Source organism: Mytilus galloprovincialis, chromosome 10, assembly GCF_965363235.1.
Source record: "Mytilus galloprovincialis chromosome 10, xbMytGall1.hap1.1, whole genome shotgun sequence".
NCBI classification, from domain to species: domain Eukaryota; kingdom Metazoa; phylum Mollusca; class Bivalvia; order Mytilida; family Mytilidae; genus Mytilus; species Mytilus galloprovincialis.
Genome location: NC_134847.1, coordinates 32,953,089 through 32,980,493, shown reverse-complemented (window position 1 = coordinate 32,980,493; position 27,405 = coordinate 32,953,089). Strand labels below are relative to the sequence as shown.

The following is a 27,405-nucleotide window of genomic DNA, read 5'->3' as shown; positions in this document are numbered from 1 at the left end:
ATCAAAAACTACCTTGACCAAAAAACTTAAACCTGAAGCGAACGGGCGAACGGACGGACGGACGGACGCACAGACCAGAAAACATATAGTGATTTTACAGTGCAATGGTAAATTAAAACAGAAACTTTTATCTTTGCATGCTGTGTGCAAAATATATTATAAACATAAAGCCAAATTTTGATATATATTCCAAAATGATGCACATGTGCAGAAGGCTCTGTAGTGACAAAATACATACTACTAACACCTTTTACCAACCAAACCTAGACATTGTAAGCGTGGGGGATATCAACACAGTACTAAACCTACCTGTCGAGATCTGCATCAGTTATATTTAACAAACCAGAGTGGAGGCTACGAGAACGATGATATTTAGGTTCCGTACTAAAAAATAATTAATTTACATACATTACTGTAGACAGATAGGGGAATGTTTATATAATTTAGATATTTTGGAAAAGAATACAAAAAGCAGTGAAGAAGTGAAGAGAATAAGATCTAGCAGTAGGTAGGTCATATTTTGCATCCGTAATGAGAGAGAGAAGAGGCAGTATCCAGGCATTTAGATTTAATTAAAGAATGCATGCCTGGTTATCAAAATACGACAATCTTAAGCAGTGTAAAAATTCCTACCTCTAATTTCAACAAACTAACAATTTTGAACTAATACACAAAAAGTCTTAATTTTTTGTGCCTTGTGATAAAATCTTAAATTTATTTATAAAAATGCAACAATTTTGTAAGTGTTTAAAATTTGCATCTGATGTTAAAAATGTAATGAAACGGACTACATTAAATCATGCCTGATGTCTAGAATTATTTACAACACTAAAAGTTTTCTCACTAGATATGAACTCATGCACTTTTTTTCTTTTCAAACAGATTTGGATTGAAAAAAACATCAACTAAAACAGCAAAAAAGCTGATGAAAATAAAATAAATTTGTATTAGCTGCAACTAAATTCAAACAGACACTTTTCTATATACACATAAAAAATAAATAAAATGTTAGCGTGTGATATATGTGTTGTGTACCTGGTAGGTGATTCACTGAAATTACACATAAAAAGACACATTGATTAAACTATAAATACGAAAAATGTATAATGAATAATTTGGAGACTTTTGAAGGACATTTGAAAAAAGAAGCAATCTTTTGGACTATAAATATAAATATATAACTTTTCAATTACTATATTTTTATCAAAATGTTACCATTTTTTTTTTCTTCAATATTTTCAACTTAAGCATATGTTAGTTGCTTCTAGTATTGAATATAAAGAAAAAACAGGATTCAAAACTAAAAACAATACTTCAAAAAAATATTTTGAAACCTTTTACCTAATCAAAAGATGAAAATGAGTTTGGCAGAACTTAGCTAAATAAAATATAAAAATAATCTGAGTATAGCCATTCCACTTCCAAAAAAAAAGATTACCTGGCCTGGAGTAGGCCTTGTAGAAATCTGAAAAGATTTCAAAAGTTAAAATACTGTAAATTCAGAAATGATTATGATGTTTTTATTATTGCAAAAATGCGACAGGATTATAATCGCAATAATTTAAACTCCCTTTTGAATTTTTTTATATGAATTAAACAGGATTTTTCACAATATTGCAAAAATTAAAATCAGATACGAGTCTAAAATGACAAAATCACAATAATAAATGCATGCAATTATTTCTGACTTTACAGTATATTGATTAATATTCATATGTGCTACCTTTACTTCTGATAATATCAAGATTAGGACTATTAACAATAATTGGTCTTTGGAAAAAAAATTGGCCCTTAAATATCTGGACAAATCAAAACTCAATGATAAATGCGCTAGTAAACAAAACACAAGCATTCTTCAAATTTTGGATTTTTTACACTGCACACAAATCAAATTATCAACAAATTCATCAAAAATGTTGAAAACAATGAGAAGCTATTGAGAATAAATTCCGTACCTTTCATCTTCGAAGAATTCTGGATTATTATCAGGGTCGTCTAAATTTTCCATACTGCAGGACATTTGTATCCCATTCTTGGTGTCTCGACTGTAAATACACAAAAATACATGCAGGAAATAGAACATGTTAAAGTATTTGTTTATGTGCCAAGAATTTTTTTTTAATTTTTTTTTTTAAATCAGCAAAATATCATCATGTGTTTATTTGTCAAGTTAAATTGTGATAAGAAAAGAAAATTAAATAAACTAAAACATATATTTTCAGTTAATGATGCCAATTCGTCTTTTCAGAATCTAAAGGACTATGAGTAATCTCATTGTTCGTACACCAAAATGAAAATAACGTTACGACATTGGTTGAATTTCCATTGTTTATCAAGTAAACCAATCACAATGTTTTGGTGTACACTTTTGAATTAGATTCTGAAACGGCGAATTAGGGGCAGCAATACTTCCTTCCCATGTTGAGCAAGTAGTTGAAAAATAATATTGCACAGATTATTCTGCCAATTAAATTCTTACAATTGATAATCAGCATTTCTGTCATTTCAGGAATTTTGATTAAGTATCTACAAGACAACTATTATATCTAGTTTATCTACATTCTACAATCACCCATTAAAAAACAAAGATGTGGTATGATTGCCAATGAGACCAAATAATACAGAAATTAAACATGTAAGTGGGTGCCCAACCCTCCCCTAACCATGGACGGTGGTGCAACGTAACACTACTTACTATAACTGTACAAAACAATAAACAAACAACACATATGAACAACAGCAACAAACAACAACCAATCAATTACAGGCTCCTGATTTTTGGACAGGCAGATATAGAATGTGGCAGGGTTAACATTTTAGCAGGAGCTCAAACCCTTATCTTATCCTGGTACAGTTGTGTATATTTTTTACCTATATTATACATGCAACATGTACTATAATTAACCTATCAACTCTAGATTAAACTAGATTAAACTGAAAACTCCTCAAAACTAGAATAACACACACCAATAAATATATTTATAGAATAATCTTGTAGTTATTTTGAGTAGGAAATTAGACATGAATCTAAAACTCAGAAATAAGAAAGGCAGATTTTGAGAACAGCATGCAAACGAAACACAACCTATATGTTATCTGAGCAACATTCTAAAATATCAATTCAGAGCTCTTCAAAATTGATAAAGTAAGTTTAGAAAAGAAAGATTTAGAAATATGTTCGTCAATCCATGTACAGAGAAAGAAATTAACTGCATTCAGGTTAGACAAAAAATAAAGCAGAATTTCACAGAATGCTTGATGATATTAGAGTAATGATTCTAAAAGAGGGATAATTTTATTTGGATGTGAGTCCTTTTTTCATTTACTCTGACCAGAACTTTGGTAATGATAAAAATTAGCCATGATGAAGATAATGTACACATTTTTTCAAAATGGACAAGACAAAATTCCAACTACTGCAGATTCCATTAGTTCATGTGTACTAATTTTTGTGGATTGAGGAAAACTTGTAATTCAGTGGATAGTTGATTTTATGGTTTTGCCAAAGTCTGCATACACATCCTATGGGAATGTATGCTGTAAAATCAGAAAATATTGCGATGCTTTTATTAAGGAGGTAGACCTAGGTTAAGGGAAATAACTCTTAAAATCATCAGTACGTTTGTGTCAGCCATTTTCATAAATATGTTCTAAGCTTCTTGGATACATAGATTATTTCCAATTTTGTTTCAGGTAAATGCTTAAAATTCATTGACGAAACTTGGCTTTTACAAACGCATAACTGATTTAAAGAGTTACATTTTGTATCTCCCTGAACCAAGGTCTACCCCCTTAAATGCGACCAGGTTATAATCACAATAATCATAACTCGCATTTTGTAATTTTTTATATGAAGTAAACAGGATTTTTTCTCAATATCGCAAAAAATTAAATCGCATTTTAGTCCAAAATGACCAAATGGCAATAATTTCTGAATTTAAAGTACTTCTTAAGACATTTACTTTTGTGTTTTACCTATATTCCTGAGAATCAAGGGAAATTGATATTACATGAATAAAGTTGAATCCACAGTAATTGAAATACTAGCAAAAATAAAGAGTGCACATGCTAAAATATCTCACCAGTTTTTAAGACTACAACAAAATTCTTTGAGATGAGTTTATGTATCAAACAAAACAAAACAAAACAATAAACAATGAAATAGTGGTACTACAAATATATTACTCATTGTAATTAGAAATCTGAATGTTAACCATTAAAAGCTGGAGAAGCGGTCAAGGTTTTATGACGTCCACAAGACAGATATATCTTTCAATGATCTATAGAGTATAGACCAACATAGTTAGCCTAATACACACAGTAATTGAAAATCTGACCTGTGTATGAAATTTAACATTGAACGTTTTTTTATTTTTTACGTTTTCATTTAGAACAAGCGTAAGAAGATATGTTTCATACAGTAGGAGGTAAAACCTAAAACCTATAAAAATTATTGAAACTGGTCTTATATCACAATTTTCTAACCTTTCTACAGGTTTTTACTTATCATCCTGCTAAATTAATCAATAATATTTAACTAAAAATTAATCATAAATTTTTTCATCTTATAAATAACAAGTAAAAGGTTTTAGTCCAGTTTTTGATGTTACTGTTCTGATTTTTTGTGGTTATGCTTACAAAATCATATTACATATAACACAATTTTTAACATAATATTTTTTCCATTATCAAAGAGTATGCAAAACAAACTGGAATGATGCCAAAACTATACACAAAACTCTTTCACATTTTCAAAGTTTTCTTTCCATCCCATTGCTATTATTGACACATGTTACTTTGTATTTTTTTAAGATTTTAAAACATTACCTTTTTTTCCTTGGTACATGTAATTCTAACTTTGGCTTTTGTTTCTTCTTTTCTGCTGCTGGCACTGAAATTTAAAAGTTGTTAAAAGTAATCACAGCAAGCAAGATCACAGAATCTTGAAAACTTTGCACTATGTAAAAAAGATAATTGTAAGTTGTGCTATAGATTTTCGAATTTAAATAGCAGAATCCTGTGCAAAAAATGAGTTTTGCTGATGACCAATAAATCGGTGAAATCCTCTAAACTAACTAGGATATGGACTTGAAAATTGAATCACTTGTTACATCATATACTGTGAAAGTACTTTTATTCGTGGGGTACCAATTTTCGTGGTTTTCGTGGATGACTTTATCCACAAATTTAAGTGTCCAATGAAATAAAACAACCATTGTCCAAATCAAGACATGGAAAGATCCCCATGAAGGTTTGACTATTGATATGATCTAAAGAATATACTGAATAACCTCGAATCTGAGAATGCAGTCACAGAACTACAACTGCATGCAGGATTATACCCATTTAATATTAAATAACCTAAACTGTACAATTTTTTGTTTTTAATATTCTCATAAAAATATTTGTTTTCGATGAAAGTCAGATTTACGGTATTGATATGCTAGTATGATAAAGTGTTCATTTTATAGCCTCATAGTTCTCGTACATATGGGAAATAATAATTTCATGCTGGACTTTATTTTAATAAGAAATATTTGACAATTCAGGATATGTTTATAGTATTTGTTTATGATACTGATTTCTTTACGTGACATGTGTATGGCCTAATTAACACATTTGATGGTCCTTAATCTGTTGATCACTTTATCTTGGGTTAATTAGTGTTGTCACTACGATTTACACGGGTCAATGTTTACTTTGCAATTTCCTTCAATCCAGACTATTTGTAACCTTCGTTTCAATTTTTTTTTTTTAGAAAACTAAATTCCACGAATTTAAAAACCCACGAACATGTAAATATTGCTCAAACCACGAAAATTGATACCCCGAATTAAAGTACTTTCACAGTATGTACAGTTGACCAATAGAATCAAAATGTGTATGCAACCTCAATCAATGTAGAAGGTCAGTAGCAGATGCAATGGTGCCAAAATATCCATAGATAGTATTTCCAATTATCTTATGCTGGTCTCTTGTGGAGAGTTGTCTCATTTGCAATCATACCATATCTTCTTATTTATATAAACATACAGAATGTGGCTGGGTTAAAAATGTGAGCAAGATCCCAACCCTCCCCCTAATCTGGGACAGTGGTTTAACAGTAAAACATAAGAACAAACTATAAAAATCATTTGAAAAAGGTTTAACTCATCAAAAGGAAACAAATACAAATATTACACAGAGTGGACGTGGCCGGGTACTTGTATATCCCAACAACAAAAAGACACTTAGTACAGATCTGAGAGTACTCACAGTTACTGACAGCTAGTTCAACTAATAAAAAAAATCATGCATCTAAGACTAAATAATCAATCATTACACATCCAACATCCAATGGATTTAGTTTAAAGACATAATAAACAGTCAGAGAACAACATGACCTTGTGCAATGCCAAGATACAGGTCTTGACAGATTGTAGATCCATGAATGTGTATATTTATATAAAAATAATATTTAGTTTGCTTTTAATTTACTGATAACAAAATCAATATTAATACCAATAAAAACAATATTCAATGATCTAATTAGTGTTGAATTGATAACCTTTTAGAATAAGTTTATTAAAAGAATTAATAAGTTTACCAGGATTGTTTCAAAATTTCTGGACAAGGTAAACAACATTTCCGCAAAAATGAGGATGTGCTATCCCGTTTGAAATAAATTTGGTACAACCAAACAATATTTTTAGCTTTGGAAGGATTTAGTAAAGGTTTTAAGTAATTTGTGGTAACGAAATCTCTGGCTTAATAATTTACAAACAATACATAGATTATGTTTTTTAAAATAAAAAACTTTACAATAGACATGAGCATAGATAACGAACTGTGAAATATTAACACCGTTAGACGGTGCCAAAGGAACATCACCATCTTAAAAGGGAAAATTAACAATAGGGAACGAAAAATCATCCGTTTTGTCGTAAATTTTAGTGTGGAGTTTCCCGTGTGAAACCGAAATATCTAAGTCTAAGAAAGGAATATTTGCTTACTTGATATACTTCTTAAATACTCCACATCACTCACTCTTTTCTTCTTCTTTCTGGGACTCAGTGTTCTACAAATATACAAGGTAAAATCAATGACAAGGGGAGTTTTTAATGACCATCATGGTCTTACAAGGTCCAACTGCATAATAAAGTGACATCCTGACAACCAATTTTGTTTAAAACGCCATGAAAAATAAAACTAGAGGCTTTTAACAGCCTGTGTCGCTCACCTTTGTCTATGTGCATACATGAATTAAACAAAGGACACAGATGGATTCATGACAAAATTGTGTTTTGATGATGGTGATGTGTTTGTAGATCTTACTTTACTGAACATTCTTGCTACTTACAAATTTCTCTATCTATAATAAACTTGGCCCTTTAGTTACAGAGGAAAATATTTTGTAAAAATTTACAAAAATTTACCAAATTAATGAAAATTGTAAAAAATTGACTATAAAGGGCAATAACTCCTTAAGGGGTCAACTAACCATTTTGGTCATGTTGACTTATTTGTAGATCTTACATTGCTGAACATTATTGCTGTTTACAGTTTATCTCTATCTATAATAGTATTCAAGATAATAACCAAAAACGACAAAATGTCTTTAAAATTACCAATTCAGGGGCAGCAACCCAACAACCCGTTGTCCGATTCATCTGAAAATTTCAGGGCAGATAGATCTTCACTTGATAAACAATTTTACCTCATGTCAGATTTGCTCTAAATGCTTTGGTTTCAGAGTTGTAAGCCAAAATCTACATTTTACCCCTATGTTCTATTGTTACCCATTGGTTGGCCGGTCACTGGACACATTTTTAAAACTAGATACTCCAATGATGATTGTGGCCAAATTTGGTTAAATTTGGCCCAGTAGTTTCAGAGGAGAAGATTTTTGTACAGTTTACGACAACGACGGATGACGACGACGGACAAGGTGAGCTAAAAAATCATATTCAGTATAGGATACAAGTGTTAACATTTATATATAAGCATCATTTCTAAAGCCTAAACTTGTAGAATAGCAGTTAGTCTATTCATGTGTTACCCATCAGGGTTCTCGCTAAGGATTTTTGAAAGCGAGTCCAGGGACTCATCATTTTTTACCATGGTGAGTCCAACAACAAGAAGAAGATGTTTTATTGCAATATAATGTAATATTTTAGTCTCCATGGCCTAACAGAGCAATAAAATGACATTAAATTCAGATTTCTTTTAAACTTTTGCAATCAAAAGAGGATATTTGTGTTTAACTGTGTTCAGTTTATACAAAATATTTCAATCTTGATGCATCTGTGGACTCGCCAGTTTTGAAAATGGTGAGTACAGACAGATTTTGATGAGTCCAAGACTCATGGACGCGCCTTTGCAAAAACCCTGACCCCTGCAACATTTTTTAAGTGTCTGCCATAAGCAAGGAATCTGTTATCTACTAGTGGTCGTTGGTAACTGTCTGTATTTTTTATCTATTGCTTTAGTTTTTCAGGCTGTCTTTCTTTCAGTGTTTCTACATTTTTCATCCCAGGGCCTGAACAAGCTTACTATAGGGTTTTGTTTATTGTTGGATTGTTTCACACATTTTCATCCCAGGGTCTTTTAAAGCTTACTATAGGGTTTTGTTTTTTGTTGAATTGTTTCACACATTTTCATCCCAGGGTCTTTTAAAGCTTACTATAGGGTTTTGTTTATTGTTGAATTGTTTCACATATTTCATATGTTCATCCCAGGGCCTTTTATAGCTTCATACAGGGTTTGGCTAATTGTTGAAGTGTTTCACACATTTTCATCCCAGGGTCTTTTAAAGCTTACTATAGGGTTTTGTTTTTTGTTGAATTGTTTCGCATATTTTCATCCAGGGCCCTTTAAAGCTTACTATAGGGTTTTGTTTATTGTTGAATTGTTTCACATATTTCACATTTTTCTCCCAGGGCCTTTTATAGCTTCATATAGGGTTTGGCTAATTGTTGAATTGTTTCACATCTTTTCATCCCAGGGTCTTTTAAAGCTTACTATAGGTTTTTTTTTTTATTGTTGGATTGTTTCACATATTTTCATCCCAGGGTCTTTTAAAGCTTACTATAGGGTTTTGTTTATTGTTGAATTGTTTCACATATTTCATATGTTCATCCCAGGGCCTTTTATAGCTTCATACAGGGTTTGGCTAATTGTTGAAGTGTTTCACATTTTTTCATCCCAGGGTCTTTTAAAGCTTACTATAGGGTTTTGTTTTTTGTTGAATTGTTTCGCATATTTTCATCCAGGGCCCTTTAAAGCTTACTATAGGGTTTTGTTTATTGTTGAATTGTTTCACATATTTCACATTTTTCTCCCAGGGCCTTTTATAGCTTCATATAGGGTTTGGCTAATTGTTGAATTGTTTCACATCTTTTCATCCCAGGGTCTTTTAAAGCTTACTATAGGTTTTTTTTTTTATTGTTGGATTGTTTCACATATTTTCATCCCAGGGTCTTTTAAAGCTTACTATAGGGTTTTGTTTATTGTTGAATTGTTTCACATATTTCACATTTTTCTCCCAGGGCCTTTTATAGCTTCATATAGGGTTTGGCTAATTGTTGAATTGTTTCACATCTTTTCATCCCAGGGTCTTTTAAAGCTTACTATAGGTTTTTTTTTTATTGTTGAATTGTTTCACATATTTTAATCCCAGGGCCTTTAAAGCTTTCTATAGGGTTTTGTTTATTGTTGAATTGATTCACATATTTCATATGTTCATCACAGGGCCTTTTATAGCTTCATACAGGGTTTGGCTAATTGTTGAAGTGTTTTACATTTTTTCATCCCAGGGTCTTTTAAAGCTTACTTTAGGATTTTGCTCATTGTTGAATGCATCCTCATCTTTAGGTTTTTGAAAGATAGTTGTATTATTTGCAATCATACCACATCTGCACAATCAATCTATAAATAACTTACTCTATAATAAATGGATGTTTAAGCAATTCTGCTGCTGTATCTCTCTGTGCAGGTTCTGGCTGGAAACACCTGTCGAGTACAAATGATATTATCTTATGAAACAACAAAATGTGACAGTGAAGAAACACATGATCTGATCTTGTTTCAATCATTATCTTTTTTTTTCTCACTATTTTCACATTTCCCAATTGTAAAAAAAAAATTGTTCTCCTCAGTAGTAAAATATATGTTCCAGGCAAATGTTTGGCTGAAATTTAAATACTAATTACTTTGAAAGCTTGTCAAGCCTTGCCCTTTAAATATCAATATTAAATTGTCTGGAGTTGAGAATTATTTGAAAGTTAAACATATCTATGACCAGGTGAACATTAGTAACACCAAATTTTCCAATTTTTTTTAACAGCTATATATAAGTAAATTGGATAATATTATCAATGTATGATATCCCCTCCCCCTGTTATTAATGTAGCGACACTCAGTAACATATAAATGATGTGATATTATACCTAAGAAGAAAATCTTTGGCATTAGCTGACATCGTTTCTGGAATTTCTGGATGCATTTTATAAAATCCTACTTTAAACATAGCTGCCTCAGGGCTTTCAAGCTGAAACACACAAATGGAACTAGACTTATAGTAGTATCATTTAGAAGAAATCTCTTACAGCTAACTTCCCAATGCATGTAAAGCAATACTTTGGTTAGCTTACTTGCTTTGTTTGTATATTGTACAACTGTAATTGGGATAACGTCCAATCAAATTTAAATACAGAATGTATTAAAATATATACAGGTTAAATTATGCCTTTATATATTGTTTGAAGATGTCAATGTTAATTATGAAGCTTGAATTAAGGTTTATACAAACAGAGCAAGCAAGCCTACGAATGTTTTACTCTACAGGCATTAGGAAACTAGCTGTAAATTTAAAATCATATCAAATCACATGTTAAAATACGGTAAACAAACTTGTCACATTTCTTGAATGTCAGCGTACATGATCATATAGAGTAGCGTTTTTCAAAGATCATTCTAACTTTTAGAATTCATAGATATATATAACTTCATCTTATATATAAAATGTAAAGAAAATAAATAATAGAAAAAGCAAATAACAGTTTGTTTCATGTAACTATCCAGTCTATAAAAAGTAAAAACTACTATTTTAGTACCCTTTCTTAAATTGGCAAATCTTAAAACATTTGATGGAATCCTTGTGCTAGTCATTTGTCAACAATAACCTACCTCAATAAATGGAATTTTACCGGTTGCCATCTCAATTACTGTACAGCCAAGTGACCAAATATCAGCCTATAATGAAAAATCATATTATATTATTTTCATTCTTTTATACAAAATACATAATGCAAAATAAGGCAGTGTGATGGTGTTCAAAGGTTATACTGTCGATTCATTACTATTTGTGGATACCTTTTTGTGTGGGTTTTCTGGGTACAAGTGAACCACAAATTTAAATGTTCAATGTAATACAAATTTCTAGAAAGTTGTCTCCAGACTTAAGCAGAACCATGAAATCCCATATCCACGAAAATGCAAGGTTTCCGCAATCAATGAAAATTGGTACCCATGAAAATAAATGAATTCACAGTATATATTATTCAATTAGATTTTATAGATATTCAAAATTGATTCAATATATCATTAATTCATTTCATCTTTGTAAAGGGAAGCAACCATTTCTTACGCAATATATCCTTTATTTTTATTTAATCAATAATATATCCATTATTTTTATTTAATCAACCTGTGGTTCGTTTGATCTCAGTTGTTCATTGGTCAAAACTCTATTATGACTTCGAATTTTCTTACTAAGCCAAAATGGAAAAGGGCATGACATAATCTATAAATATTTTATAAATGAATAAATACATACTGAAGGACCATATCCTCTGGCACCTTTATCTATAACTTCTGGAGCCATGTACTGTATAGTTCCTGTAATAAATACAACATGTTTATACTTTGTCAACAGAGTGACGTGTTCTTTATGGTTTATTTTCTGGGCTTTTTTTTATCTAAACATATATTATAGTTTAAGATAAGGGTGAAGGTTGGTACCTATTAAAACGTTTAAATCCACTGCATTTGTTTGCACCTGTTCTAAATGAGGAATCTGATGTTCAGTAGTTGTTGTTTGTTGATGTGGTTCATAATCATAAATTTTCCTCATTTCTCATAAGATTAGACGGTTGGTTTTCCCATTTGAATGGTTTTAAACTAGTCATTTTTGGGGCCCTTTATAGCTTTCTGTACGGTGTGAGTCAAGGCTATGTGTAGAAAAACGTACTTTGACCTATAATGGTTAACTTTTACAAATTATGACTTGGATGGAGAGTTGTCTCATTGGCACTCATACCACATCTTCTTATATCTATATATTAAATGATTTTCAGACAGTTTATAAACTACTAGCATGAAATGCCAATATCTAGCTGTAAGAAGTTCTATTTCTTTCAATGATGCACAACTTTCCTTTTCCACAAAAGAAATCCATAAAACCCTTATAAAAGTTGAAACTGATACCAATGCTTAAAAGTTGAAATCAGAGATTAAACAAGTTATTTGAAAACAAGAATGTGTCCATAGTACACGGATGCCCCACTCGCACTATCATTTCCCATGTTCAGTGGACTGTGAAATTGGGGTCAAAATTTTAATTAGGCATTTAAATTAGAAAGATCATATCATAGGGAACATCTGTACTTAGTTTCAAGTTGATTGGACTTCAACTTCATCAAAAACTACCTTGACCAAAAACTTTATCCTGAACTTCACACTATCATTTTCTATGTTCAGCGGACCATGAAATTGGGGTCAAAACTTTAATTTGGCACTAAAATTAGAAAGATCATATCATGGGGAATATGTGTACTAAGTTTAAAGTTGATTGGACTTCAACATCATCAAAAACTACCTTAACCAAAAACTTTAACCTGAATCCAGACGAACGGATGCACCGACGAACGAACGGACGTACAGACCAGAAAACATAATGCCCCTCTACTATCATGGTTGGGCATAAAAAAAGTTGTTGAATGCACATTTTTTTTTAATGAAATGGAATACATTCAATATTTATTTAACAGTAGTGCACTGCTAGAACTGATAATTCTTATGCCTACCTGCAAATGTATCGGCACATGGATTTATACCAGACAAACGTTTAGAGGTTCCAAAGTCTGAGATCTTTAGTACACCACTGTATGTATTGACAAGCACATTATCTCCCTTGATGTCTCGATGAACAATCTTATTATCATGCTAGAAAAGAGAAAATATGAAATATACAAACTTTTAATTTTAGTTTCTTGTGTATAATTCAGAGTTTGGTATGATGTCCAATATCACTGAACTAGTATACATATTTGTTTAGGGGCCAACTGAAGGACGCCTCCGGGTGCGGGAGTTTCTTGCTGCATTGAAGATCCATTGGTGGCTTTCGGCTGTTGTCTGCCCTATGGTCTGGTTTTTGTCACTTTGACACATTCCCCATTTCCATTCTCAATTTTATCTAGTACAGATATCACAAATTTTGATAAAGTTGCAAGGTGAATTTTAATGAGAATTTAAAGTAGGTGTTAAAATAAAACCTCATTCGGAGACCAGTTTACCTTTAATTTGTGCAAGCATCATGTCACTGGATATATGTATCCATTTTGTTCCATTTATTAAACATATTATGTTATTTGTGCTTTCAGTGTTATGTGTTTCACATTCATATCATATTCATGTTTCTTGACAATTGACGACTAATAGATTTGCGCTGCGTATTTTGAAACAAACTATAGCTTTGTACGCTATGTTTGGCTTTATATACTGATTTAGAAATATTTAAATTAGCACGATAGAAAGTCAATGCGATTCTTTATTATCATTTAAAGGATATATATTTATATTCAAATGGCATGAGTTATGCATGAACTCAAAGTGTGGCAATACTAACCATATACATATACTAAAATAAGCACTTTTCGGGTTAGTCACTGGTCAATATAACATACAGGAAGGACAGAAGACGAGAGTCACTGCTGCAGGTACTTGTAACTTTATTTATTCTTTTAGCCATGTTTAAAAGTTTCAATTAAAGTAAAGTTATTATAGCATTTCAAATATTTAATTCAATTTGGATTGAAAGCCACATTTTGGTATGTTAGTAAATATCAGAATAAAGCTTTGTTGAATGCGAATATTTTAGTTATATATATTGTTCGTATTTATTGGAACACATTATAAACTTGGTTTACAATTTGTATATTTGCAGATTCATAATAAAGTATTATAATTGGACGACTCATTTACTGCAGAAAATGTCCCACTATTTATACCATGCCAAAAGTCTTTATGCTTCTAGTGACTTATATTCACCCAGGTTGGTGATTCATAGGTGTCTCATTTTTCCTGCGACAATCAGAAATCCACTGGCAAAGATTTTCTAGTTTTATTTATTAAGGGAAATTTTCCCATTGGTCCCCATTTTTCTTTTTATAAATCTTTTATATGTATAATTATAAGCCATCTGTAACAGTCATATAAAATCTTAAGTTATTTTTTAAGTTTTTCAGAACTTTAACTTGTCAATGATAAAGCTATGAAAAATCAAGAGAGAACATTTTCCCGCCAAATTTCAATGGCTAATATCTCAAAAACAAGCACATTGACCTATATATTTTTTTGGCTTTTTTAGTTTCTTTAGTAAACCCCTATCAATATATACTAGTGCTATGAAAAGCTTGTTATTTTGAAACTGAGTAGCAAACTTCCTTAAAGAACACATTTATGTTTTGAATATAAAATGTTTTTTCACATGTCCATCATTGGTTTGGTTTATCTAAAATAAAACATCTTTTTATTTGAAAATAAGTTGTGAAAACTAACTTGGTATAGATAGAATACTGTTGATTCATTTATTTGTGTGGGAACCCATTATTCCTTGTGGGATTTTCATGAATAATGTGATTTTGTGGTTTTGCAAAAGTTTGTATAAATTGCAAGCCTATAAGAAATTTATACTTCTATAAACTTTAAAATGTGTGGTTTCCCTTTCCCCATACTACAAAATCAACAGAAAATGATATCCTATGAACTTAAGGTGGTACCCAACACTTTAACTAAAATTAATTTGGCTCATTTAATTTTCTTAAAGTATTTACTTTGACCCTTTGACAAAAATACAAAAAATACAAAAATTTCAAAAAATTTGAACTGTTTTATCAATAAATTACACTGGTCATATAGCAGTTTGACAAACACTTGTTTTGATCATTGAAAAGCTTAATATTCCCTTAACAACACAACGTAATTAAAACGTTTTGCTGATTTTACAGAGTTATCTCCCTGTAGTGTTAGGTACCACCTTAAGTTGATCCACAGTAAAATCCCTTTACAAATGAATCCAACATACCAAGTACTTCAGACCATCTAGTATCTGTTTTGAGTAGAAGGCTATTGTTGATTCGTTATCCTTCAGTGGGCCCCATTTACTATGTAATAACTGTGATAAACTTCCTGTAGACGAAAATATAAATAGACATAAAAAGAAAATTATTTAGTTGAATATTATTAGTGTTATTGCTTGAGGAAAATATAAATAGACATAAAAAGAAAATTATTTGGTTGAATATTATTAGTGTTATTGCTTGAGGAAAATATAAATAGACATAAAAAGAAAATCATTTAGTTGAATATTATTAGTGTTATTGCTTCACCTTACATGCAAGTTTAATTTGTGAACACTCATAATAATGATTTGTTTTTGCCTACAGTGACAAATTCAATGCAGAGTCAGGTTAAGAATATGTTATGTTAATGCGATATAATAAACTCATAATAGATACTAAGATTAGAATTTATGAATATGAGCCCTGCTTTATAAAAAAGCAACATGTTCAATTGGATTTTTAATGTCCTAGTTCACAAGGTATAATCCACCGGAAGACATATCACCCTAAGTGGTCGCTGTATTCTGAATATGAGACAGCCAGTTTTTATCTTTACTCTTCTTAATGCGCATACTTAACACAGAAGTAGCAAATACAAATTTTAAAGCCTTTGGATTGGCCTATATGTAGATAGAAACAAAGAACTTCATCACTTGTTTGCGGCCGGCAATTCTGCTATCACAGGACCATTGAGGGAATAAAATAGTTACACATAAACAATTTAATTTGTAACTACCTCCAGGAACTTGTTCCATGAATATTTTGAACAATCCATCCTCACTGGAAGATCCTAGATATTTGACAATGTTTTTATGGGTCAATTTACTCTGTAGTTTGATTTCCTCATGTAATGGCTGAACTTCCCTGAAACACAACAAATTCCATTTAAATAGTTTTATTTGATAAATTAAAAAATATCAAAAGATTTAAAAGAGTCATAAAAAGCTGAAAAATGGCTTCTTTTATAATCACAATAATTAAACCCTCATATTTAGGTCATTCTTTAAAAATCACAATAATAAATGCACATAATTATTTCTGAATTTATAGTATTAGACCAAAACAAATTAAAGTAGGTAGTGCCAAAACACATAATCAAAAGCACCTGTTTATTCAATAAACAGCTGCGCCATGAGCGCATGATACGCCCGACGTCTTATGTGGAAGTCTTATGCAATAATCATAAATAGTTTATGAGAAAGTTTTAAGCAATAACCATATATTGTTTTAGAGACACGGCGGGACATGTGAAACCCCCCACCCTGATTTAAAAAAAACAACTAAATATTACCAAAATAAAATTTTTAATCAAAACCAAAAAGTATACAGATCTTTAGATTAATATATCAAAGAAGTGTGTAAAGTTTTAAGCAATAATCATAACTTATTTTTGAGATACGGCGCGACATGTAAAAAACCCTCCCCTGTTTTACAAAATACTCAATAACTCAAAAATAAAATTTTGAATAATCACCAAAAAGTATACAGATCTTTAGATTAATAGAACAAAGAAGTGTGTAAAGTTTTAAGCAATAATCATAAATCGTTTTTGAGATACGGCACAACATGTAAAAAAAAAACCTCCCCCTTTTTTACAAAATACTAATAAGTCAAAAATGAAATTTTGAATCATCACATCATCACCAAAAAGTATACAGATATTGAGATTAATATAACAAAGACATGTGTAAAGTTTTAAGCAATAATCATAAATAGTTTTTGAGATATGGCGCAACATGTAAAAAAACCCTCCCCCTTTTTTACAAAATACTCAATAACTCAAAAATGAAATTTTGAATCATCACCAAAAAGTATACAGATATTGAGATTAATATAAATAAGAAGTGTTTAAAGTTTTAAGTAAAAATCAAGAATCGTTTTTGAGATACAGTGCGACATGTGAAAAAAACACACCCCTGTTTTAGTTATAAAGTGCCGTAACTCAAAAAGTTTAAATCTTATTTTCACCAAAAAGTATACAGATCATTTGACCATCATAAGAAACAACTATATTAAGTTTCATGAAATTTGGATAAGTCGTTCTCAAGTTACGGTGCGACATGTTTACGCCGGACAGACGGACAGACAGACAGACAGACGGACGGACACCAGACATTTGTATACCATAATACGTCCCGTCAAAATTTTGACGGCCGTATAAAAACAGTAATACTGTAACAGTAAAATTGTGTTCACATAGATCTGACAAAACAACTATCCCAATTAAGAGTGTTCTTACTGTGAACGTTTTTCTGGAATTTCTTTGATGGCTATTCTGACTTGTGTTTTCTTGTCTCTGGCAGCGTACACAATACCATAGGTACCTCTTCCAAGGACAACTCGGTTATTTTTATCATCTAAGTCATATTCAAACTAAAAAATAAAAATAAAATCAAACTTGACTTCACATTGTGTGCCTCTCACACAAAAAGTGCTCTTTTCCTAGCAATGGTTGAACATTTCATAAGTATAAATACAATTCTATTTCAATTATTTACTGACCAAAGGCGAACTGAGCGTGTTTTGTACACACCGAAAGATAAACTAAAGCATGTGTCACACAGACAATCTGGGTTAGTTAATGTTTGAATCAAGATCATCTGTGTGTTTGCGAGTTATGAAAGTAGTAAAGAAAGATAATCCAAAAGTATGTTTCTGACTGGTAAACAGGGTTTTCGCTGGCGGTCGCCAGTTTCGCAATTTGCGAAAAAATAATAATTGTGGCGATAAAAAATCGTCATTTGCGGAAGAATTTGGCGAAAGGATTATTTATAACGATTTATTTCCTCCATCTTGTTTATTTACTTTTTTTTCGAGTTTCTCGGACTTTACCCGATCAGACAATACTCGGAATTCACCTTGACCTCATTAAGTTTTGGACAGAAATTCAATAATCAGCTGATAGCATTTTATAACTATCGACAACAAAGGACTAATTAATAAAGGTGTTGATTGTATTGTTTGAAAAAATGATATGGTTAAATGGCTTCCCCTAAATGTCACATACATAATTTATTTACCACTTTGCGACGCACGTGTTTGAAGCTAACTTTTGACGTCTCCTCTCCTTTTAAAGATAGTTTAGAAAAGAAAGCTGTTGTTGTGACGAAAAATGTTCAAAAGCAAGAAAAATCTCCGATTTAAAACTTTAATTATCCTTTGACTTTAATATAGATAATTGCTTAGGGATTCTACTGTAAAGTCGTTTGAGTGACACACGTGTTTCAAGCATAAAATTACGTCTCAACTTTTTCATTAACGATGGTCAAGGAAAACAAACTGTCCAAAAGGTTGGGAACAATCCCTCTAATAAGAGTAACCCTTCAATGTAATGACTACACATGAAATGAGGGATCAATTTCATGTGATAAAAGCTTTTTATTTTGTTGTAAAAACCACTTCTTAGCTAGTACAAAAGGGCACATCAGGATTTTTCTTTTAAAGAAACTTTCCCAACGAACTATACTGGTATTATATGATCAAAACATGTCCATGAATTTTGTTATATTCCAGGACTTATATCTTCTTTATTATAAAAAGTATAGTGGCCCCCTCATTTAGAAAAGTTGTTTAAAATACAATGAATATTTTTCCCTTTTAAGTAAAAAAAAATCTGTTGTTTTAAAATAGATGTTTAGTGTTTATTCATTAAAATGTGGACTCTGAAATAAGTTTGAGAGAATAATCATAGACACAATGGCGCGAAATCATCTTATTTAAGGGAAGTAAAGGGGGGGGAGGGGGGGGTAGAAAAAAGGTAAATTTTAAACGAAAAATATATTTATGTTACTTGGCGCAAAAAACAATCAAGTGGCGAAAAATATATTGTTTTGGCGAAAGAGGTGGCGAAAAAAATAATTGACCCAGGGGAAACCCTGCTGGTAAGTATAAATGTTTCATAAAATGTTAACTTGATTACAAATTTTTGAATTTTCTTATCTATCAAGGACAATAACTCTTCAATAGCAGAAGTGAAATTTGTCAATAATGAACTTGATCTCCATTTTGTAACACCCCATTTTGTCATCAGTAACAACATATTAAAATCTAAAAAGCATTAGTTGAATAGTTTATAAGTAATGGCAGAGTACTGTCAGCTGCATGCTTGCTCCATACCAACTGCACTTTCAACATTTCAGTAACTAGATTTTTCCTTAATTGGAAAACATGGTTAAAAATTATAACTGGATAAAAACTTTGTGGTACTCACATCAACAACATCTTCTTCGTCCATACTTGTAAAGATCTGAGCATTGGCCTGGTCCGATATCATGTCTGAAACCATGGTATAGAAACTGAAAAAATAAATAAATTGATTGCATTTTTGACCATTTCCACTTACAGCCCTATTGGTTTTTCTATGACAGCCAGTTTTATTGATGAAAGAAAGAACTACAAGCTTTGGCAGGAAAACTGGCAATCCTAGCCAATCACAATTGGAGTCAAATGCACCAGCCACATGCAGGGCTTGAACTTGTAACCTCAATGTTAGCAGGAGAGTGATACAGTAGAAGACTTAGAACACCATGCCGCCAAACAGTAAATACAGGAATCTTCTGTAATGTGAATATTTTTGTGTTTGAATACAATACATATACCATTCTTGCGGCGCTTTAATTCACGAATCACACAGATAATTTTTCACATTCTCCCATTCCCCCAAGCCTTTTTTAAATCTGGAACCATCTGAAGCATATCGTAATCCTGCTTATGGTCTTCTTTATATAATTTACCAACATGTCCAAATGTCTTATATTTATGGTAACCTTGAACAAAAGTGGAAGTATTTTTTTAACACTACATATATTTGCATTTAAAAAAGCACATGTACTAAAATAGTGCTTTCAATTTTTTGATCATGATCTTAACAACAACCAATCAACGTAACATCTTCATTAGGTAGTTTTTCTTTGAGATTCATGCTACCCACCTTAATCTCTGAGATTCTGATGAAAAGAATATGTGAAAATCATCTGAATTTTCCATGACATATATAAATACTGCTCGACAATCTCTCTTATATAAACTGGAAATAGAAAAATGAAAAAAATAAATACAATAGATTTCATTCTCTTCACTAGCTGATAAAATTTTTAATAAATAAAAAATATGATGTAATTGAGACAGCAATCCAACAGCACAAAAATATTCATAATATTTTTCAACTTTCATTTTTCCTAACTTTTGGCTTGGAATGACCATGCTGAAGTTTTCATGAAAATGCTTCTAATATACCAAAATGGACAAAGATTCAAGATGAAATCATTCATTTTCAGGATCTGTAGTAAAAAATTATTCAATCAATGTCTGTCACTTTAGATTGTAGATTAAAGGCTATTTTATTATAATGAATTTTAAAAACTAAGGAATTTTATACCTGACTCCTTTAATACTGGTAGCTTGGAATGTCCATTGAGACTGCTGTTTAGTTTCTGCAATTTGAACTACATTCCATAGTCTTACTTCCTGCAAAAGAATACATACTTTGCTATTGTTTGTAGCATACCATTTTTTGTGGATTTGTTAGCATTTAGAATTTTGATGTACAATGGTGTACACATTTTATATAGGCTTGAATGGATACTTTGGCAAAACAACAAAAATGGATACAAACAAAAAACAATGTCCTCCGATTACAATAAAATTGGTATCAACAATGTAAATCAATTCACAGTAACATAGTGATCTGTTGAATGTTGTTAACTTGTTTCAGATGGGTCCTGGTGAAAAATATCTTTCATGAAATGTGATATTTTTGAGCCATTAAGTAAAGAAAGTTAAATTTCAAGAACAATATTACAACAACAATAAAGATTTAAGAGCCATAATTTCTCACCTGGCAAAAACATATGCCATTTTGGTATCTATTTTCTCCTATCTATCTATATATCCTATCTAATATATTTTTTTAGTAAAGTCCTTAAATTATAAAAAATTCAGCTTTTCAAGTGTGATCAAGGGGAATCAAAAGCAGGTCTAAATTGTGCCTACATTTCTTTGTTGCAAAACAAAAACTTTAAGTTCAGGAAAATCACTACATAAGGGCAACAACTTGAAAAAGAATCAAAGCGCTGTAAGCACTGTAGGCAGTTAACCAAAAACCAAGGCAAACATAATTCTGAAAACTGTGGCAATGTTGTTTCAATTTTTTTTAAACATTGTTAAAGATTTAAAAGAACAAACATTAAACATTCATATATAATTGTACATTTATGTTCATTTAATTAATTAATCATTAAGGCAAATAATTCATATTTTATCAAGGTTTTCAATAGCAACGTATATATCAAGTATTTTTTTTTTTCGTTGTCATGAGTCTCGAGTCAGCAGTGGTACAAATTTGCAATGATTGCAGTTCTTCTAGTTGATTATAATTGTTCGTATTAGTTGACTGTTAGTAGTTCAAGTTGACTTTAGTACGAGCTTGTAAAAGTATGAATGGACTTGCTTCCCCAGAAAGAAAACTGAGTTTGTGTTCTACAGTACAAAAGTTATGAGACACAAATCAGACAAATGTTTACTACTACAGGGATCAATGGTGAGGTCTGACTGACCTGTCGATAGTAAATGTAAATGACTCCCACCTTCACCTCAAGTCAATGATGTCTAAGTTTGGAATAAAATGACAGGTGTTAGGTCTAGCAAAGTGATATGTACATGTGACGCCTATGAGATTGACCTTGTATGTCATTCAATCTTTTTGAAATGACAAACAGGAATGAATATGTTTTAGGAGTTGGTATCTCAATCTTTTACAAGTTCTCAAAACACACACAAGAGGGTGTGGGGGGACCCCAGTGACTTCCCCTATACTTCATTTGATTTGTTATATTGTCCGATACATGAATATACATGGTTGAGGGGTGGGGATCTCATCTGTTTCCAAGTTATCATTAGGATTGGGTAGGGTGACCCTTAGGACTCTCCCTATATTTCATTTGATTAGTTCTTTTGTCCCATACATTAAAATATATGGTTTAATTTAAAGGTGGGGATCTCGACTGTTTCCAAGTTCTCAAACAACAGGAGGGGTGGGGTGACCGCAGGGACTCCCCCTATAATTTATTTGATTTGTTATTTAGTCCCATACATGAGTATATGTGGTTAAGGGGTGAGGATCTCGACAGTTTCCAAGTTCTCAAACAGGAGGGTGCAGTGACCCTAGGGACTCCCCCTATAATTCATTTGATTTGTGATATTGTCCAATACATGAATATATATGGTTTATGGGTGGGGATCTCAACCATTTTCAAATTCTCAAACAGGAAGGGGAAGAGTGGCCCCACGAACTCCACCTATATTTCATATGATTTGTTATATTGTCCCATACATGAATATATATGGTTTAGGGGTGGGGATCTAGACTGTTTCCAAGTTCTCAAACAGGAGGGGTGGGATGACCCACAGTGACTCCCCCTATTTCATTTGATTTATTTTATTGTCCCATACATGAATAAATATGGTTGAAGGGTAGGGATCTCGACTGTTTCAAAGTTCCCAAACAGGAGGGGTGGGGTGACCCCAGGGACTTCACCTATATTTCATTTGATTAGTTTTATAGTCCCATACATGAATGTATATGGTTGAGAAGTGGGGATCTCATCCGTTTCAAAGTTATCAAACAGGAGGGGGTAGAGTGCCCCCAAAGGACTCCACATACATATCATATGATTTACTTACATTCAGGTATCATATAATCTAGTTGCACTATATGGGTAAAATAAGAAACTTCCAGCTGTTTTAACTGACCCATCAAAATTGAGGAAAAAAAATACCCATTGAAATTGCAGTATAATGTTTACACTTTAAAAGCATCTAACTTGCTTTACCAATATTTATTACTGATTAAGAAAATTTATACTGTCACCAGGACCATATATATTGTTAGATATACTGTTCCCAGCTGTCACAAAGACTCACAATGTATTGGATTTTGACATTAAAATTTGTCAAAAGTAATTTTGAGTTTCAGTACAAAATATTTTCTGTTTGTTCATTCTTTTACATATATCTTTTGGTTTTCAATTCCAGTGTTTATATTTATTTACCATGCAAAGATGTATTTTGTCATCTGTCTGATTTTTTTAAAAGTTGATCGCCAAAACCCCGAGTTACCCATATCCGCTTCCGAAATCGGATCCGATATTGTTATTTTCTTTTCATATCAGCCATTTTGTTTTCAATGTTGTTTTTGTCAGTTACGATTTTACTCGAATTTACACATTATTTGTCAGCGATTTTTTGTATAAAGCTAGCCGTTGAACAAAATGAACATCGCTGTCATGAATAATAATGTTAAAAACAAGTTTCGCGATCGTTTATTAGGAGACTTTGGTAAAAAGGTCCGCAATGTTATTTTTTTATTTCCTCTCAAGTCGGGCATGGCGAGCGTAGCTAGTAACTAAGTCGAAAGTCCGACTGCAAAAGTGGAAGGTCGCAGACCTCGGACAACTGCTAATTTGAACCCCTGCCTCCAAATTGAAAAGATACAAAAATTTCGTCTTATGATTTAAAATTGCCGCCAACAGCATTAACAATGGAACTTATTTTAAGACTACTGACGTAGTTGACTACGTATTGAAGACAAACAATATTCCTACGACTTTTGCCATTTGGGAAATCTAAACTACTTGTCTTTAGAAATTTTCGGCATTAAACATCTCATATATACATTTGTTCTTTGACAGCTTAGCCAAAATCTCAGGGGATAATAAACTACATAAATATTCCTAATGTGCCCTACTTCCTATGTGCAACTTCAAAACTTTTGGATAATTCGACAATCATTTAAGATTTTTCTGGTCATATTTTTTGTAATCAAGAATTAAAAGTATGAAACAACTGTCCAATTAGTTATAAATAACATAACATCCAGCTAGATAATAACAATGGCACATATTTCAGCATTTATTGGGTAGAACACAAATCTAGGGTGCTCGCATAAGTCAGCTTAACTGCCTAAAAATCATTCACGGCTGGCAATTCAATGAAATCTTACCTTATTTTCACCATCACAATTAATCTGTACATAACTAGGCATAAAATTCTTTGTGGGTTCTAAAACCAGGACCTGTAATAATTATAAAAGTATATAATGCATTACATATTCAGTGTCATGTAGTATAGTATTGCTCCATATAATTTTTACTTATCCATCTATAAGATGTATTAAGATTAACCCTTTCGCCGATGAGTCCCGGTTTACCGGGATTCACGCTTCAGACAGCTGACGATGAGTCCCATTTTACCGGGATCGGAATACCTCTTTTATATTTCCCGCTCAAAACAGTGCAAACATGAGTTATCTTTCTTTGATGAATACCCAGATGAAAGTGTAAACATGGCGCTTCCGTTTGTTGAAAACCGTGTCAAAATCAGACGAAATTTACGGAAATTACGAGAATTTGAAATGAGGGAACATTTTTTTTGAAAGAATATGGAAGAATTGAAGCCAATCTACATTGGTTAGAGGTATAGGGGGAGGGTTGAGATCTCACAAACATGTTTAACCCCGCCGCATTTTTGCGCCTGTCCCAAGTCAGGAGCCTCTGGCCTTTGTTAGTCTTGTATTATTTTAATTTTAGTTTCTTGTGTACAATTTGGAAATTAGTATGGCGTTCATTATCACTGGACTAGTATATATTTGTTTAGGGGCCAGCTGAAGGACGCCTCCGGGTGCGGAAATTTCTCGCTACATTGAAGACCTGTTGGTGACCCTCTGCTGTTGTTTTTTATTTGGGCGGGTTGTTGTCTCTTTGACACATTCCCCATTTCCATTCTCAATTTTATATAGTATACTTTTTTGACATAAAATGTCGTTTTATATACAAAACACTTGGAATGGACATCGTTCAGTGTGAGGAATTTGTACAGCCTCATAAAATTTTTCAAAATTTTGCCATTTTGGGTTAAAAAATTACGATTTGGGGTCTTAGAGCAGAATTTTGAGAATTTCACCTAGATAATGCCGAAAATTTGAAAATTTGAATATTTTATGAAGAAAAAATTATCAAAGCATGAACAAAACTGTGAACATGGTGTTAGTGAATGAAATAAATACACAAATAACTATAAACAAGTTTTTATTGATATTTATTATGAAGGTCTCCCACTTGAGTAAAAGTAGCCAGGGAAGCCATCGTCTCAGAGTAGCTTCTGTCTGGGCAGCAATCGGTGAAAGGGTTAAGCTATGCTCAATCTTATATTATCATACTGGATTTAACACAAGACTAAGAATTTCAGTACTTCTTGGGCTAATTTCCTAATGCATGTAAATTAAGACTTAGGTTGTTTTTCTTGTTTGTATAAACGTTGAATTTGATTTATTGATTATGTCCAATCAAATCTAAATATCAAAGAGCTGAGGGAAAAGACGGCCATTGTTTCAATTTTTAGGGGGATATCTTTTGATAGTCTACATACAAAGAATGAGCAAAAGAACAGTTAGAACATATAGAAAGGCTAACAATAATGAAACTAATTGTTGTTTATTGTTATTTCATTTCCTTAGTCAAGAATTCATCATAGAGACAATTTGGACCAATGAGATCTGCACCTTCTAAATCAAAACATTTGATTTGAGTTGGGAGTTAATTATCTAAAATTCAATTGAATTTAACAACTACTACAATATATTTTAGAATTTTAATTATGTACAACTGAACGGCAGGCTAAGACCATTCTCAATTTGTTGTGACAGTATTCTCAAGAAAGTGAGGACTGAAAAATCTATTCAGTTTTAATTTTCCATTGATAAAGTTCCCAGTTACAACTCTCATCACAGGGATACATGTACTTATTAAAATATGATTGATATAAGCTGTGTGAAGTTTGTTTCCAGATCCCACATTTTGATATATCTGTAAAATTTATGAATAAATAGCTTTAAACTACAAAATGCAATATTTAAAAAAAAAATGAAAAAAAAAATGACCACTACAATAATTATGTTGGTACGCAAAATTATTTTTTAATTGATGACTACTTATCATATATATACTTAATGTGACATTTACATTTACAGAAAGAATGAAAACTGCAGTTGCTCTCCCCAATCTCAATAGGTATAAACTACAAAAAGCAACATTTAATTTTTTTTTTTTTTTTTAACCATTTCAATAATTATGTTGGTACACACATTTTTTTTTATATAGAAGACTACTTATCATATACTAAATGTCACATTTTAAATGTTCAGAAACATTTACTTTGATTTAAGTGTATAATTACTCAATGGAGGTGCTCCTGAATGGGAGGAAGATTCTAAAAACAGAACTTTACAGAAACAATGAAAACTGTCGTTTCTCTCCCCAATCTCATGTATCCCCATTTACATTGTTTACCGCGAACGTTGACCTACAAATTATCTGATTATAGCCTCAGATTAAAGCATTGCATGTTGGTGTGTGAATGATCTACATTACAGCAAACATCATTAGGTTTACATTTAACAAATACAGATTTTAAATTAGTATACAAATACTATGAATGATTTTTATAATGAATAAAGGATATCCCTGTGTGGCATTCCTACAATGACGTCACTAGGTTAGATATATTTAGAATTTTTTGTAAAACTGATTTTTCCAGACTGTAAAAAAAACGTATATAGTGTAAGGGAAAGCTCAATATACGATAATTTCACGAGAAACAGAAGGGAAATGTGTAAAAAATGTATTTAAAGTCAATCTGTTCTCCTTGTCATCAATTTCAGTATGACATTTTGAGGGGGTTTCCAAACTATCAAAACAAAATGATTGACGTGAGGGAATGATATTCTGGCCAACCCCATTAGGGAATTGACGGCTTGAAGCCGTCTTTCCCCAAAAATGTAAATATTTATACTAACAAAGCAAGTAAGTCAACCAAAGTCAAAATCTACATGCATTAGGAAATTAGCTCAAAAATTAGTTTCTGTCATTGCTCCAATATTGAGTAAGCATGTAGTATTTATGGATAAGTGTATACTAATCAGCTGGGGAGTCATAATAATTTTTCTAAATAGAATCACATGTCTTCCTGCAGA

General features: G+C 31.7%; 1 protein-coding gene across 10 annotated transcripts in view; it reads right to left on the bottom strand.

Moving 5' to 3' along the window:
- Positions 1 to 27,405, bottom strand: part of LOC143047412 (mitogen-activated protein kinase kinase kinase 15-like) — a 95,651-nt gene that overhangs the window by 34,749 nt on the left and 33,497 nt on the right. For 4 of the 10 annotated variants that reach the window (XM_076220443.1, XM_076220442.1, XM_076220444.1 and 1 more), the window contains exons 14-30: positions 24,379 to 24,450; positions 20,758 to 20,846; positions 20,311 to 20,406; positions 19,591 to 19,675; positions 17,620 to 17,753; positions 16,117 to 16,244; positions 15,344 to 15,447; positions 13,065 to 13,203; positions 11,816 to 11,877; positions 11,167 to 11,232; positions 10,428 to 10,528; positions 9,922 to 9,990; positions 6,993 to 7,057; positions 4,828 to 4,891; positions 1,956 to 2,045; positions 1,036 to 1,050; positions 310 to 384 (exon numbers count right to left, since the gene is read on the bottom strand). In XM_076220443.1, coding sequence (XP_076076558.1) covers positions 310 to 384; positions 1,036 to 1,050; positions 1,956 to 2,045; positions 4,828 to 4,891; positions 6,993 to 7,057; positions 9,922 to 9,990; positions 10,428 to 10,528; positions 11,167 to 11,232; positions 11,816 to 11,877; positions 13,065 to 13,203; positions 15,344 to 15,447; positions 16,117 to 16,244; positions 17,620 to 17,753; positions 19,591 to 19,675; positions 20,311 to 20,406; positions 20,758 to 20,846; positions 24,379 to 24,450 — 1,454 coding nt within the window. The remainder of the gene's footprint in view (positions 1 to 309; positions 385 to 1,035; positions 1,051 to 1,955; positions 2,046 to 4,827; positions 4,892 to 6,992; positions 7,058 to 9,921; positions 9,991 to 10,427; positions 10,529 to 11,166; positions 11,233 to 11,815; positions 11,878 to 13,064; positions 13,204 to 15,343; positions 15,448 to 16,116; positions 16,245 to 17,619; positions 17,754 to 19,590; positions 19,676 to 20,310; positions 20,407 to 20,757; positions 20,847 to 24,378; positions 24,451 to 27,405) is intronic. The other 6 variants (XM_076220448.1, XM_076220451.1, XM_076220445.1 and 3 more) reach the window with 3 other exon arrangements.